A 16,549-nucleotide genomic window follows, 5' to 3' on the forward strand; every position below is an offset into this window, starting at 1 on the left:
GCTTCAGTTTCATTCCTCACAATATTTCATGTATGTGCATGTATAAACTTCTGACTTGTGTGCAGCTTTGGTCTGTAATATCTTTGTGTGTGTGCCTACTAGAGAAAATGAAAGCGATGAAATAATAAGGCAAGGGCTATAAGAAGTGTAATGTTAAAAGCAAGCAAGAGTTGTTACTGTTAAATCTCCTGTTAAACAGGGATCTTCCATGAAGCTGTGCAAGTCATTCAAGCCTAGGCTCTCCCATTCTTCCTCTATTTTTCATGAGCTCCTGGAGAATGCAGAGGTTGTGATTTGGAGAGTTGCTTTGCTCTCACAGCTGTAACCAAAGCCTCCAGACACTGAATGCACAAACTTCTGCTGAGCTGGGACTCCTCTGCTAAAGCATCCTGGATGTCTCAAGTTGGACACTGTAATTTCCCTGACCATTCTGACCTTAATCTCCCCGTGCCCCAGTTTCCTGTCTGATCCTGGTATGACAAGGTAAAATGCAGAAGATATTCAATGGTGCCTACAAAGCACCAGCAGATTAGTGAGGAGCACCACACACACAAAAAATTAATCATGCCATCCTTGAGCACAGATTGGCTGGGGTCCCAGGAAGGTGGCACAGGGCCATGTTGGATGAGAAGTGTAAAAGGGAGAGGCTTAGCCATTATCCTCAGTGCATCCCAGGTGCAGGACACACAGGGAGCCTTAATTCCTCCTGATTCCTGTGTGCTTGACTCAGCTGAATGCTGTTGCTTCCCTGAAGTTCTTCATTCCTTTGCTTTGCACTGCCAAAGGGACTGAGGGACAGGACATTCATAACCTCCAGGTCTAGCTGTCCAGACTTAACTTGCCCAACACAACAGAGAATAAAGAATTCTCATCGGTGCCAAATTAGAATCCGGCGAGTGCTTTAGGTCTGAGGTTTCATCAATACTTTCCATCAATTTTTATACCAAAAGCAGCGAGTTTTGTCAAGTTTTTATTGATTTCCTGTCTGCCAAAGTGCTTTTTCAAATTTGTAATGGGGTAAGAAGAAAAACCCCTCAAAACAGGGAAGGAAAGAAACAGCAACTTTTTATTTTTAGGAAAGAAACAGCAATTTATTTCCTCCCCCTCTGTATTTTTTGTCACCTAAGTATTTTTCTGGTATTATCAGTGCTGCTATGAGCAGAGGTATTTCCTTCTTTTTGAAGGCTACCGTCTGAAGGCCATGCAGAAATGCAGATCTGATGCCATCCCCTCAGCAACCTTCAGACTCAGATTCCACCTTTATGGTGAGCAGGATGGTGGGCTCAGAGATGCTGCTTTGCTTCCTGCAGATTTCTGAGAAACCTCTCCACAGTTCTTGGGTAATGTTTCTGGAGTCAGTAAAAAAATCCCCATGCCTTATGGTCCTCCCTACTGAGGAGAAAAAATTGCAGTATGAGCTCCCCTGTTGTCCCACCCCAGTGTCTGACAACAGATGTTCTTCTTCACTCATGGAGTAAGATTTATTGTCTAATGCCTCTTAGGAGAAAAGTCTCTTCTGTCACATCCTTTGGTGTAGATGTTTTTGCCTTTAAGGAGAAAACTCTACCTGCTTTTCCACCATTAAATGTAAATGTCTGTCTCTGGCATTTGTTTCCCACTTGACCTGTTACAGGAATACATGCAGCTCATTGGAAAGCAAATAGTGCTAATTTGGAGTTCATATGCACAAATCACATTGTTTATAACCAAAGCCCACGTTCATCTTGATGGTGGTTTTTAGAATGGGAAGTCTTCTGTGTGCACCTGGGCTAGCATTCAGCTCTGAGCCTTGCCAAGGGTATCCCCTGACTCAGCTCTGCTCTGAACATTTTTAGCCCTACACGAGTGAGTCTCACTGGGTCCCCAGGGCAGTCCCAGGGAACCTGACTCACCATGTTACACGCAGCACTGAGAGCAAAGGGGATGTGGAGCTGTTCAGCAGCTGGGATGTGCCAATGACTCAGGCTGTTCCATTGGATCAGTGCCTGACCTGTTTATGCTGCTCTGTCTCCCTCCTCTCCTAGGAGCCCTGGGAGCGATGATTCTTCAATTCATAAATTCACAGAAGACACATTTAAAGCTCTGTGCTGTGAATAAGAACCAGTTCTGAAATGTTTAATAGTCCCTGAAGGAAAATAACCCTCTCCTGTAGGTTTAGATTCCAAGGGTCAGCTCTTCACCACGTGCAGCTGAACTTCACAGTGTGTACTGTCTCCCCTTGCTGTGGGAGCTCGGTGCTCGCCCACTGCTGGGGGATTTGGGGGATTGTGCCTTTTGTAGAAATACCAGAAAAGAAGGAAGTCACTCTGAGCAGCTGCTTCAAATTTCAGAAGAAAGGAAATGGTGGAGCAGAAGAGGAAGGAATCGTGACTACTTTTACTCTGGTACAGCGATGTGCTCATTCCCTTTCTACCTTTTTCCTTTTAGGAAAGGAAAACTCGTTTCTTCCCTTTAAGAAACAAAGTTTGCAAGCCGTGAAGAAAGAAGAACTAGGAATGCTCTGATCATCCATCAGGAATGTTGTTACATTTAGCTTAGACTACTTTTCTTTTTTCTTTTTAATGTTTTAACAATTAATTAATTCCTTAAAATTGAAACTGTTTTGACTTATCTATTCTGGAAAAAAAAAAGGCATTTTGAATCACAGTGGGTCTTCTGCTGCACTTGAGAACAGCAGGTTGAGACTGGGGTATTTGGGTATTTTTGATGTAGAAAGAAGCTGCCTAGTTGTCTTTTTCCTACTTACAATGACCTCAAACCTTTCTGACAGTTTCCTGCCTGGTGGTTTGATGCTGTTTCAAAGCACACTTCGAAGATTCCCAAAAGAAGACAAGAGTCTCTTTGCAGTTCCCAGTTTGCTTTCTTTGTCAGACTCTTCTTTTCAAGGTTATCTTTAGCCTCATCCAGCATTCCAGGAAAAGAAGGAAGTGTCCTCTGGAGTTTTTTGCACCCTTGGCATAGAAACATCCCACCACGTCTTGCCATTTCTCTCTGAGATCTGTGACATTTAAAGATATGTTTTTGGAGCTTGCCCCTCTCCATAACCTATTGTTTAATTAGTGCCACTGGAAATACAACAAGAGAACTTAAAAACGAGGGATCTGATGTTGAGGAGATGGAGCAGGGGGGATGGAGTGACTCTTGGGCATGATGAAAAGTTTAGGGGAAAGGGTGAACAAGAAGGGGTCTGATGAAAAGGGGTGTGGGAGGACAAGTAGCAAGTCTAGGCTTCAAAATGAAGTTGGGAAATGAGTAGAAAAATTCAGATTGGTTGGGAGGGAGGGAACTGCGGAGGAAGAGCTCATGGCAACACTGTCCAGACAGATCAGTCACACAGTATTTGCCTGTGCACGGCTGGGCTAGGTGACCTACAGCTCACTTGAAACAAACAAAGGTGTTGCCCTCCACCGTCCAATTACTGGAAGAAAAATTCCCCTGCACCTCGGGGCAGTGCTCAGCAGGAGCATCTTTTAAACCACACCACTCTAAGGAAAGCCCTGAAGATGCCAGACCTGGGAGGAAAACAGGAATGTTTGACAAATCGGGTCTGGTTCACACCTCAAACTTGTTTTCTGTCAGCACTCCCAATTGAGCTGCTCCTGATTTGCATTCGTTTAAATGAAAGGAAAACCAGACAATTTCCAGGAACAGCAGCAGTGGCACCCAGGAAAGTGCTGCTCCAGCAGCAGCTCCTGGTGTGGCAGAGATTTTAAACTTTAAGCCGTGGAGTGCAGGTAACCTCAGTGTGCCTCGCTGGACCAAGACTCAAGCACAGGAAGGAGCAGGTGTTGCAAGCAGAATGAAAAGATAAATAAATTGATTTTTCCACAGTGGAATGATGTCTTCTGGGAGATGCACTGCTGCTTGTGCCAAGCAGGGCAGGAGCGTGCGGCACAGCGGGATGTGCTCTGCAGAGCGTGCTCCTGCTCTGAACAAACACTGATTTTCCATGTCTTGGTTCCTTCTACCATCCTTGCCTGTCTGCAGCAGCATGCTAAATTAGCAGAGGCAGAAGCAGTAGGTCGAGAAATTCCTTCCAGGATTTTACTGTCCATAGCTTTAAAAAATGCGGTCCTAGTCAGGAAAGGGCTGGAGGGAGGAGGGCGGCTGGGTCAGGAACAGGGCAGAGCGTACTCGGGAGCTCGGGTGTGGCGGCTCCGGCACTGACTCACCTGCTCCTCTGGGGCTCCGGCGCGGCAGAGCCTGCTCCCTGAATGCGAGGAGAAAAGAGAAAATACGAGGAGAGAAACCCCAAATCCGTCTCCTGTTTCCTCGCACGGAGAGGGGGGAATCCTCCAAGAAATATCTTGATGCCTTCAGGCAAGGCTAGTGGCATTTAACACGTTTCGTTGCACTTTGCGTTTATCTTTTGCGGGCAAAGCGCGGCCGCCTTCCCGTGTGCCTCACAAGCACTCCCGAGGGTTTTCCCTCGAACCCAACCGCTGGGGGGGAAAAAAAAAAACAACAAAAAAACCAACCCTACACAAGCCAAAGAACAACCACAAACAAAACAATGTCTAGATGCAAAACCTGAGTTTCGCTCAGGGCAGAACTTCGCAGGGGACCAGCGAAGGCGGGGTGGGAGGGATGCTCGGGGGATGCTCGCGGACTCCGCGCGGTGCCTCCCGCATCCTCCCCATCCCGGGGCGTCCTTCCCCATCCCCATCCCCATCCCCTGCCGTGTCCCCCCCGCATCCCCCCCATCCCCGGGCGTCCCCGGGGCCGGCGGGGCGGGCGCGCAGGCGCAGGGGGGGCGGGCGCGGCGCTGGGAGCGCGGAGCGCGGCGCGGCCCCAGACCGCGCTGCAGCCGCCGCGGGGGCGCCACTACCATGAGCGGCCGCGGCCGCCCCTGCGCGACTCACGGGCACCGGGCGCTGCCGCCGCCGCCGCCGCCGCCGGCCCCCCCCCGCCGCCGCCGCCGCCGCCGCTGCCGCCGCGCACCCCCGGCCCCCGAGCCCGGCGCTGCAGGATGCCGGGGGGCAAGAGAGGGCTGGTGGCACCGCAGAACACCTTCCTGGAGAACATCGTCCGGCGCTCCAGCGGTGAGAGATACCCCCGTCATGCATCCATCCGCCCGTCCGTCCGTCCGTCCGTCCATCCCTCGGTCCCTCCGGCGTTGCCGCGCCGGTGGGTCCGTGCCAAAGCGGTGCCTTCAAGGAACGCGATCCGCTCGTCCCCTCTCGCGCATCCCCTCGCGGTCCTTGCCCTGTCTCCCCGCACTTCTCACATCGCAGTCGCTACTGCCAATTCCAACCTTCTTCTCTTTTATGATTATCTATTTTTCCTCTTCGCTCATCCGGTCTTTAAATTTTTAAATAATTTTTTTCTTTATCTTTAGTTTTGTAATAATTAGGACTTGCAACTGTTTCCGTTCAGGGGGTTCAAAGTTTTTTTGCGATTCTGTGGCACTTTAAAGTCTGTGGCGAAGGTGCCGGGAAAGCGGTGAGGGAGTGCCTGTGGTTTGGATGATGGCAATCCTGTGGCTGAGCAAATGGGTTAAGAACTGTCTGCACTTGGTCATTTACGGCTCCTCTGTTAGGTGAATATTTTCAGGGCTGGTTCAGGACTGTGGCACCCAGTTATTCCTTGCTGCCGGAGTTAATTTCACCCTTTCTATTGCAAAGCAGTGATCGAGAGCACTGTACACAGCTCCATTAAAGTTACGATGTGTTTGCAGCTATTTGGGTGTGCTGGTGTAGATGCTGCTTTAGGCAAGTCCTGTGCTGGTTATATTAATTTTTTAATGTAGTTTTTGCACTGGCACAGAGCTACTGAGACATAGGAGTGTTCGCACAAATGTAGGAGAGCTCAGTTTTGGGTTTTGCTAGAAGATAACTCCTTGGTCAGCCCAGGTTTAGGGTGATGCTGCCAGGGGGAAACATTGCTGTGCCAGCGTACACCTGGGCTCAGGAGTGGGAAAGGTGAGCAGAGCAGAGTGTAGAGAAGAATTACTGCATTTAGTATTAATCAAGACACCAATGGGTTGTGAAATTATGCTGAAAAATGTTCCATCCCACCTTTCCCTATTGCACAGTGCTGGATGTACCTCTCAGTCACACCAGTGTGGTCTGGTGTGCTGGCTTGGAGTGGATTTGGACAGCAGGTAGTGAACTGGTGATTCATGGATTTTCCTCATGAGCAGGAGTGGGATGAGGAGTTGGAATTTGTTTTAAAATGTTGTGTGTGTTAAAATGCCAGCTTGGTATTGAGCTGGTTTAGGGGGGCTTCCTCCCTGTTGTGTTGCCTCTGTCAGTTCTGTGGTCGGCAGCTGACTCCCTGTCAAGCCCTGTAGCTGCCCGATCTCCAAGAGCTGCTTTCCCACAATAGTGTAGTTATTTCCCAGAATATTAAATGCAGGCTTAATTAATAGGCATTTATATAGCACTTTCCCTCTGACAATTTCAAAGTGTTGGGTGGAATTTAATTACACTTCACGGCTCCTTGTGGAAGAGGACATACAGAGGTTTTCTCAACCTGTTCATCAAATTGTGGCATGAATGGGGGCTTGGGGCATAACAGCTGATTTCCCTAGGTCAGGCAGCATGTCAGTGGCTGGGCTGGGAGCATGGTTTGGGAATGCCATGGTTTTGTATCGTGCTCTAATTAAATCCCACATCCTCCCTGGTGAAAGCTCAGTAAAGCTTTGAGACATCAAAAATTGGAAAAGCTCAGAAGGCTTTTGAACATTATACTTTAAAAGCATGTATCCCCTCCAGTTTTTAACCTGGTTTAATTTAGGAGCATAAATCATGCTGATCTGGTCATTCATTCTGCTTTTTCTGTGCCACTGATGATATCTAAGCATGGTGTTCACTAGAGAGGTAAATCTTCTCTGTTGGACACAAAGAGGAAAGTAGATTGGGAATTTGTATTTAACTCATGTAAATTGTCAGTGTTGTGAGCTGAAACATGATTTAGTTCTTATTTTTGTCATTCAGGACATAGCCTTATTTATCCTTTATAGAAATAGTAATTTTCATTGGATTCAGTACTGTTTAATCCAAACTTAATAGTATACAGTGGAGCAAATCTGGTTCAAGTATCTCCTGCCAGTGCTTGAAGAAGACAAGGATTTGGTCTGCTGCGTTTGTTTTAAGACTTGGATTCACCAAGTTCCAAGGGATTTTTCCTTGACAATTTGAGGAATGGGATGAAGGAAAGACTGATGATTGTTTTTTAAAATACATCTTCAGCATTCCCCCAAAAGCGTTTCTGTCACCGTTCCTGTTTCAGGAACATTATCTTTTGAGATTTGTCACATTTATGCAATCTCATTGCACTTCTTGATCATAAATCTTTTCTTAACAACCAAGAGAAGGTTTGTAGGCACAGGTAATAATTTCTATTAGGCTATGGGTAGTGCTGGAAAAAGTCAGGCAGGTATTTCAGCAGATAGGCTCTTCTTCAGGTGAAATAGAAGCAATGGCTTCAAAATGAAGTGTTGATGGAGACAAATTACTCAGAGTTACCAGAGATGGATCCTAATAACAAAATTTATAGACAGAATTGTAATAATTTTAAAATGTGAAAAGTCAGGACTGGGAGCGGGTGTAGCGGGAACACGGTGTGCAGGCTTGGTGTGGTGTCTAGCCTGGTGTTAAAAGCAATCATATATTAAATTTTCAGCATTATTTGGGCACTTTCTCTTTAGGAATGTCGTGAACCCTTCCTTTTTACCTCATCTTTGGCTGCTTACCAGGTTAAAATTTTGGGAAAAGCCCTTGCAGTGTGCAGCCAAGAGCAAAGCACCAAGGAGCTGAGGAGAAAGGAACGGGGTGGCTGTGACCAGGGTGGATGTGAAACAGTGACCAAGGCTCTTTGCCCTCTCTCTTGGAGAGTGGGAGAGCTAGGCTGCCCTGCTGGATGCCCTGCTGGATGCCCCTCTCCATGCCAGGGTGTTTGGGAAGGATGGAGCTGCTGTCAGAGTGATGGAGAGGTCCCACCATGTTCCCCTGGGGGAACAACATCTCCTTTGGAGACAACTTTACACCTTGGAGCTTGTGAAGTGTTTTAGGTCAGCATTGAAGGTTGGTTTATGGGCAGCATCACAAGCTGCAGGTCCTTCCCAAAGCATGGGGGGTGCATGGCAGCCTCTGCTCTGCAGGGTCTTTGCCCTCACCACATCTGAGCTCCACTTAAGGAGAGCCAAAGCCCACAGGGAGAGCCCTCTGTCCTTAGGGCTGCTGTTCCTGGTGAAAGGGACAAGCAGACCTGTCTTCAGGGTAATCTCAGTGCACTCCCTGCAATCTTTTTTTTTTTCCTTTTTTCCTTTAAAGCACAGTGAAAATGCACTGAGGCTTATCTGAGGCTCACCAAGATTGATGCGATCTCGCTCCAGCCTTGGCTGTGCCCTAGATCTGAAGAGCACCAGTGTTTTGCTGAGCTGAAAGGTGTTTTGTGAGAGCACTGGGCTAAATCACATTAAGGTGACTGCCTTTTACTGCCATTAGTATTTGGGATGTTTAATAAGGACCATCCTAAGAGCAATGTTCTCTCCCAAGATGTTCTCAGCAGGCTGTGCCTGTTATTACTGATATTGTTGTTCACTTCTTCAGTGCATTCAGAGCTCTGAGTGATACTCACCCGTGCTCAGCGCTGTGCAAGTGCAGAGGGTACAGAATTGGGCAAGTCCCTAGATCAGGGCTGGGATTTATGGACCTGTCCCATGGGCAGAGTCATCCAGTGAGTTGAGACATTTAAGTTTTGTCTTGCTTTCACAAATTCTATCAGCAGAAAAATTAAGTATATGTTAATGGCATAATTTGCTTTTATGGTAGAGTGTGAATTTGTGGAAAGGGTGTCTGGGACTTGGCAGCAATATGCAGTAAAGACTGCTAACAGTTTGGAAGAGGGGATGAATTTAGTGAAAAACTATATAATCTTATCTATATGATAACATTCATCATTATTGGATATTGTTTCTATTGCAATAACCCTTAGAAGCTTTCTCATGAAAGTGGGTCTTTCACAAATGCATTTTGACACTGGGATGAAATATTGCCTCTCTAAGGCTTACATGGGAATTTCAGCATGAGTTTTAATGAAGCTAGCATTTTATTCCTGGCCTTTTTCAGCTTTACGCTGTGTTCCTAAAAAGCAATTGCTTCACACAGACCTTTATGCCCTGCTGGGTCCCTGTGACTGGTGGGTGGAAGGATCAGCTCTGTTCACAGGTGATTTTTGTCAAGGCAGGTTACCTGTAACGGAGGGAAAAACAAGTGTCACATCTGTAGCAATAAGGCACCTTTTAAATTATTATTCCTGTGGTATTACAGATAAAATAAGTGTCTCTTGTCTCTTCTGTTCTTACTAGCTGTGTAGGGTTCCTGTCTCCCAGGCAGGGATGTGGGGTCTGGTGCATGTGGGCTTCTCTCCCCTACATTAAACCAAGCTGCATTTTCATCTGGCTCCAATTAAATCACACACGCTGCCCAGAGAAAGTTCTTTAAAACAAAGTACTTCGAGTTTAGTGGATGTCTGTCACTTGGGATCCTCAGAGAAAAATGCAGGGCTCAGCAGTTCCCTAAATCCCTGCATGAAAGCAGGATGCACCGTGGGGTGAAAGTTTCCATCCTCCAGTTCAGCTCAGGAGTTAAAGAAGGGATTACCAAGGTGCTCATGTCATTGGGTTTTCTTTGGCATTGGAAGGCACAAGGCTCCTTCTGCAGTTTCAGTGACTGCAGGGAGCTTGCTGACACATGAATCAATGCAAAGTGGATTTTTACACTGACAAGCATTCCTAGATGACATATGTGAGGGGTTTGCAATTGCAGACACCCTGTTTTCCTTGCTTTTCAAGTGGGCTTGCTGAGCACAGGCAGATTAAGCGTCTCTGTTTGCTGCTGCTGAAATTGGGGGAGTTCTGCATGGCTAAAGTGTTTATTTTTATTTAAAAAATAGTTGTGGAAGCTCTGTGCCATTTTACTAATATAGAAACTTAAAGAATGCCATGCTAGTGAAAGGAAAAGCTAGATTTTCTTGAGATATGATCAGCTGCTTTGTGGTTTTATTTCTAATTGGGGCTCTGCCCTTCCTTCCTTCCTTCCTTCCTTCCTTCCTTCCTTCCTTCCTTCCTTCCTTCCTTCCTTCCTTCCTTCCTTCCTTCCTTCCTTCCTTCCTTCCTTCCTTCCTTCCTTCCTTCCTTCCTTCCTTCCTTCCTTCCTTCCTTCCTTCCTTCCTTCCTTCCTTCCTTCCTTCCTTCCTTCCTTCCTTCCTTCCTTCCTTCCTTCCTTCCTTCCTTCCTTCCTTCCTTCCTTCCTTCCTTCCTTCCTTCCTTCCTTCCTTCCTTCCTTCCTTCCTTCCTTCCTTCCTTCCTTCCTTCCTTCCTTCCTTCCTTCCTTCCTTCCTTCCTTCCTTCCTTCCTTCCTTCCTTCCTTCCTTCCTTCCTTCCTTCCTTCCTTTGTAATTTTTATTATTTTTGTAATTATTCTTTCTTATTTTTGTAATTTTTTTCTTTTTTTTTTTTCTTTCATTCTGTACTCGGTGGGAGATGTTTTCCATCCTCTCTTTTGGGGGAAGTTTGAGAGCTGCTGAGCACTTGCCACAAGAGGTCACTGCAAGAGTTGCTGCATTCCCAGGTTAATGTTGAAACCTGTGAGAAGGAAAATAATTAAATTGATTTTTTTTTTTTTTTGAGGAAACATTTGAGTTTTCTTGTTGCAGTCGGAAGGAGTTTGCAGCCAAGGAATAATGTCAGGAAGTGAAAATACATTTAATTAGCCTGTTTTACAGGGTGATGTCTGGTGGTGAACTGGGATTTTAAGTCATTCTCTTGGATAGCTGAAGGAAATAGGATTTTCTGATTTGATAACATTAAATAATAGAAGATTTTGGAGTTGGTACTCTAATAATCTGCTTTTCAGATACAAAAAAGGACAATACTTGTTTAATCAGCACACTCAGGACACTGGCTATTGGAACTGCTGAGCCCTGGCTATCCCAAGTGCCTGACTCCCCACCTGGGAGGGGTTTTAGGATCAGTCCTGTGGAAAGCTTTGCTCCAGCCCCTGGCACAGAGAGGAGACACAGGGGGTGCAGCTGATTTTCTGCCCAAACAGGTTTTTTTGAGAAGCAGCCAGGCTCTGTGGACCTGCATCCAGGACTGGCTCAGTGTTTGCAAGAGGAGCCCTGTGTCTGAGGAGCTCCTGGTACCATAATTTCCTCCTCTGGGAATGTGAAAGCAGCACTTTCATTTGTGTAAAGCTGGAAGTCTGGATTCTGCTTCTCCCTGAGGGTGCCTGTGTGCCTTGAGTGAGAGCTGCAGCGTGCTCCAGTTTGAATTTAGTCCCAGTACATCTATGTTGTGTTCTGCATAATTTTAATAGAGAGCAGATTCAGCAGAGGCATTTAGATGATAACTGGGATAGGTGAGGGTCAGTTTAATTCTAGGATAAATGGATGTGTGGGGGAGAAACTGTGATCAGAATTGTATGAAACGTCAAATTTTCAGGTAATGCATAGAGATGCTCTCATGTCCTTACTGCCTCAGAGCTCTTCCTGGGGTCAGTGATGTGCCACAGGAAAGGCAGGGGGTGTTTGTGGGCTTCCATTCACATTCCAAATGACTGCAGTTCATCTTCTGACTTTCAAGGAGGTAAATTTCAGGCAGGCTCTAATTTTTCTTCTTGAGCTCGCTTGCTAAATTGCTGAAAGCTGCTGTGTTCCCAGCTGAGTGGCTTACATGTGGATTTAATATTTCAGCCAGGGCTGGGTTATTCATCTTCTGTTTTCTTTGAGGAGCACGTTTTTGAGGCAGGAAGTGGATAATTTAAGGTGTGATCACACCTTGCTTTGGCTTTAGCCCTCTGCATCTTCATAATATGAGCATTAAATAAAGACAACAGTGGCACAGAAAGGTGATGTAAAGAGTCAGTCCTTTGAGAGGTTTTCTTGGTTTTTTTCAGGCAAGCAACACTTAATGTACTGGGTAAATTGGGTGACAGTGATGTTTTGCATGCTTTAAAGACACTGGGGAAATTACAGCTTTGTTAGAAAACAGCACTGTGGTTTTACAGACAGGAGTACAAAGTGCTGGGGGAGGGTTGTGCTTCAAGAGCAGAGGTTTGTCTGCAGCCAGCCCCAGAGCTGGAGGGGCGTTGGTGCCTGTTGAGGCAGATTTCAGAGGGCTGTGCCCTCCAAGAGGGTTTAGGATCTTCCTCTGTATTCCTTGGGGATGCAGCACCTCTGGAGCACGTGGTTGGAGTCAGCACAGACAACACCAGGGATTGTCAGGGCCAGGACTCGCTCAGGAAAGCTAAGAAAATTTAAAAAGAGACCTTTTTTATTACATCCCTCCTGAGACACCCTTTACAAGATGCTCTAAACAAATCTGTAGCAATTTGCTGACCCTGTGTAGATTTGAGGAGAATCAACTGACAGCAGTTGAAGTGGTTTGGGGCTTTTATATCAGCAAAAAAAGGCAAATTCCAGATGTTTCTCAGCCCCCATGAGGTCTGAGCTGCCTTTGCTGTGCAGTGGAAGGGTGGGAGTTCTGAAGGACAGCTCTGTAAAGTTGACAGCGGTAGGAATTTGCTCCTAGATGAAAATGCTGCTGCTTTTTGTTATTATAATAATTATTGTTGTTTGTGTTCTGCTACTACTTTATTTTCTTTAGAACATCTTTTCAGTGGTGACCTTTCTAAAAGAGGTCAGTTGCCAGTTTCCTTGAGAAGAAAGGGAATTCTCAAAAATGGTGATTTAAACAATTTTGGTTGCAAGTGGTACCCAAGCGTTCTTGAGAAAAGATGATTAGAGACAACGCTTCTCACTTGGTTAAGCATATCTCCTGGAATGATTTAGCTGTTCTTGCTCTCCTGTCATTACATAACAGGAATTTTACACCGCTTTAGGCATTTTGTTAGTTAAAAAAATTGCTCGCACGCTGTGATCTTTTTATTTTGTTTTAATAACAAACACAAGGCTCGGCACCGTGTTGAGTGCCAGCTACTGCAAGATAGAGTAAGATTAAAAGCTTGCTGCTCTACAGCATAGGCTGCCTTTAAACAAAAGAGCCTTTTTTTACAAAATAAAATCGTGGCAACAGCAAATGCAGTGCCTTTTAAAAAATTGTTTTTCTCAATTGTGTTTTCCAACGTGAAGTTTTGCTGACTGAATGTCTCTAATACCCCGTTTCCTTGCCATCAGCATTAAACCTTGCAAATAGGAGAGTTATGTTAGTTAATAAAAAACCTGCTGCCTTCCTGAGAGGAATCTGGCAACTCTGAGACAGATGAATCTGCTGGCAGACCCTGCTTTCCTTACAGACAGACGGACAGGCAGACAGACAGACACTGTTGTTCAGAGGTGAACAGCCAAGGAGCATGCACAACCTACAGAGTTGGGATTTGGGTTCCCTACAGGGCATCAGAAAGGGGAATGGGGGGAGAAGATGGTTGGTGGAGGCAATGACATCAAGACAAGCTTAGAAATAATAAAAATTGACATCAAGACAAGCTTAGAAATAATATAAATTGGCCTTTTGTCTGTAAGGAAATGGGAAGTGGATGTGCACTTTCAGTGCATTGGAGAAATCTAAGAAGGATGAACACATCACCAGGGATTTTGGGGTGATAATCATGTGAGTTTTGAAATTAGCTGCATGTAAGTGTTTTTAGAGTATGAGACACCACACCATGGTTATCTGGATCCCAGTTTCCTGGAGTTTCTCCATGTACTGGATCAGACCACAGCCTCTCAGAGCTGCTGTCCTGCTTTCAGCAGTGACCAGTGTCTCTCTGACCAGTGGGGAAGCCCCAGCTTCTGTAGAAAAATATTTGTGAGATTGGAAAGCTTCACAGAGAGAGTTTTTCCTTTCTGGGCACAGCAGGGATATTGCACAAGTTTTGGTTTACAGCACCTTACAGATGACATCAGCTGTATTTGTGCCCTGCCATTCATACCTTTGGCTGTCCTTGGCAATCCCTGCTGTGATCTTTCCATGAAGCTGCGACATAATTAAAGTAAATTCTTGTGTTCTGGTGTAGGTGTAGTGGCTGGATTCAGTGATGCTCAGTTATAAGTAACTAATCTCCCTTAAGAAACACTTTTTATTCAGAATAACTCCAACAGAACATATTCTCTCAAAAGACTTGCTTGCAGAATGTAGTTCTTGTCTATTGGATCTGACAGGAATATGGCTGTGGAGATCCCAGTGCTGGTGCCATGCCCACCACCCTGCCATTTCCAGACATTTTGTTGGCTCCTTTTTCTTCTGAAGAGGGTCTAAAACACCTCTTTTATCTGTCAAAGACTTGAGCGGGAAAGGAGAGGTTGCCTCTCCCATGAAGGGAGTCTGAGCACCTCAATTTTTGGCTGTCCTGTGGCAAATGGAGATGGAGATAAAATGAGTTTTTTTCCAGCCTTTGTCTCTTACACCTGGTTCAGACAGCCAGCTGGAAATTGGACAGAGTGGAATTTGCCATAGACTTGTGGAAATAATGATCAAAGATACAACTGTGATGACCTTTCTTAGCCAGGAAATCATGAATCTGAACTGTGGGAATATGAATGTCAGGCATGTGGGATTTAGTCCAGAACTGGCTGTGGATTCATCCTCATTGGAGGGAACTGCAGAAATGGACTTTCAATAAATAATTAGTGGTAAAAACATAATTTTACAAAATTATGGTCAAAACCAGAGAGGTTCTCTCAAAATGTCCTGTCATCCAGTACACAGGTTGGATTTTTACAGCTGGGTATGGACTGGCTCATGTAGAATTAAATCTGCATGGAGTTATGATTTGTAACTGCAGAAATAGGGGAGAATTAATTGTGTCTTGGTTGAAGAAAATAATGACTTGTGGTAAAATATAAGGTAGGTTAAATACAGAGGGTTCTGTGAATACTGAGATTTGGGTACCCAATAAAACCAAAGGGTTTTATTGGAAACCCTTAAGGAAGGGTTCTTCTTTAAGGAAGAACTGACCTGTTCTTCCTTCAGTTTTATCAGGTTGCTCAGTGAGCAGCAGCATTAATGAAACGTGGATTCCTGTGGATTTGTGCCTGCACTTGGATTTATTGGTCTCTAACAAGAGGCAAAGATTGATTTAAGATTTTTCTTTGACTGGAATTGCACACACACACACACACACACACATATTGGTAATGGAGCTGGCAGTGCTGAATTTGCAATTGGGCTCAATAATCTTGGAGGTTTTTCCAAACCTAAAAGATTCTATGATTCATATTCCTGTGCTGAGCATGGATGAATGAGTTTTGCTTGCTTAGGAGAGAAGGGTAAAAAAAAGAAGTCAATTAAGTAAAGGAAAATTCCAGGGGGCAAAAAAAACACTATCTAAAATCTGGTCAAATTTCTAATATGAATATTATGGATCTGATCTAACCTTAAAAATTAAAAATACTAATATCTACCAAGATGTTTCTTTTTTACCTCAAATTTTAAAAGAAAAACCCACAACAATTTGTCAATAGCTTGGCTTTACGTTTTGTCCCTCTCAAGTTTCTTGTGGATTTGATCAATTTGTTGAATGCCTTATCAAATATTTTGAGATCCTCAGGTGGGAAGAAGTATAAAATCCGTAGAAAACAACCATTAAATGCTATTTATCTGGCTGCAGCACATATCTTCTGCTGTGTGCTCTGTGTCCTGAAACAGGGATGTGGTGGGAACACCCAATTGAGCTCATGTCTGAGGCTGGGGAGGCTTTGCAGGAGGGTTGTCTGCTCTTGGACTGTGACCCTCTGGGGAGCTCAGGGATGAGCAGAGCACCCCTGAGTGCATCATCCCCAGGCTGTGCCCTTTGTGTCAAGGTGTGTTGTTGGAACCCAGGATATCCTCTGGCTGTCCTGAGCAGCCCAGACCCTGCCAGGGGGCTCAGAGACCCTGGCACAGAGCCCAAAATGCCCCTGTGGGATTGATTATGACCCCTGGAGCAAGTTACCCACCTTAGATGAAGATCTGCAAGCCACGACAGCTTAAGTAGAATGATAGTGAATTTATCATGAGGTGAAAAAGTAGATTTTGGGGTTTTTTAGAATGGGCATTCAGGGGGCAAGATGGAGGGATCTGGGCATGTCCAGCCTTTCTCCTTCTTCTTCTTGGCCTCCATCTTCTGCTGTGATGTTGGCACTTTTAGATTGGTTTAGAGTAGAAGCTCACTGTCTAACATAGGTGATAGGTATTGGGAAGTAATTGTAAACATTGTACATGTAGTTTTTAGTATAAAGACGTAACACTGCCCTGGGGGCAGGCAGAGTGCCTGGAACTGTCCTGCTGGATGGACCTCAGCAGGACAGGAGAAAGAATTTTATAGATAAGGAACAAAAACAACCTTTAGACTGAGAAATGAAGAGCTCTGACTCCTCCTTCAAGTGCCAGGGTGGGAAAAGAGACTTTCTAACTTTTCTCAGGGTCACTCTGACCAGCGAGAGATCCCAAGAGTGTGTGAGCAGAATTTCGGCCAGAGATGGTTCTATAAAGACAATCTTCCCAAATTTAACCTGCATCCTTGGGTTGTGTCCCTGTGGGATGGGAAATTCAGAATTGCTGATGCTCCCAGCACCTCCAGCTTCTGGAATGTGGTGGTGATGG

The 16,549-nt window shown here is 45.3% G+C and overlaps 1 protein-coding gene across 1 annotated transcript in view; it reads left to right on the plus strand.

The window, feature by feature from the left end:
* Positions 1–4,969: 4,969 nt before the first annotated feature.
* KCNH5 (potassium voltage-gated channel subfamily H member 5) overlaps positions 4,970–16,549 on the plus strand; it is a 151,429-nt gene continuing 139,849 nt past the window's right edge. Inside the window, exon 1 of the mRNA XM_058807226.1 lies at positions 4,970–5,042. Coding sequence (XP_058663209.1) covers positions 4,970–5,042 — 73 coding nt within the window. The remainder of the gene's footprint in view (positions 5,043–16,549) is intronic.

Source organism: Ammospiza caudacuta, chromosome 6 (genome assembly GCF_027887145.1).
Source record: "Ammospiza caudacuta isolate bAmmCau1 chromosome 6, bAmmCau1.pri, whole genome shotgun sequence".
In the NCBI taxonomy this organism is placed as follows: Eukaryota; Metazoa; Chordata; class Aves; order Passeriformes; family Passerellidae; genus Ammospiza; species Ammospiza caudacuta.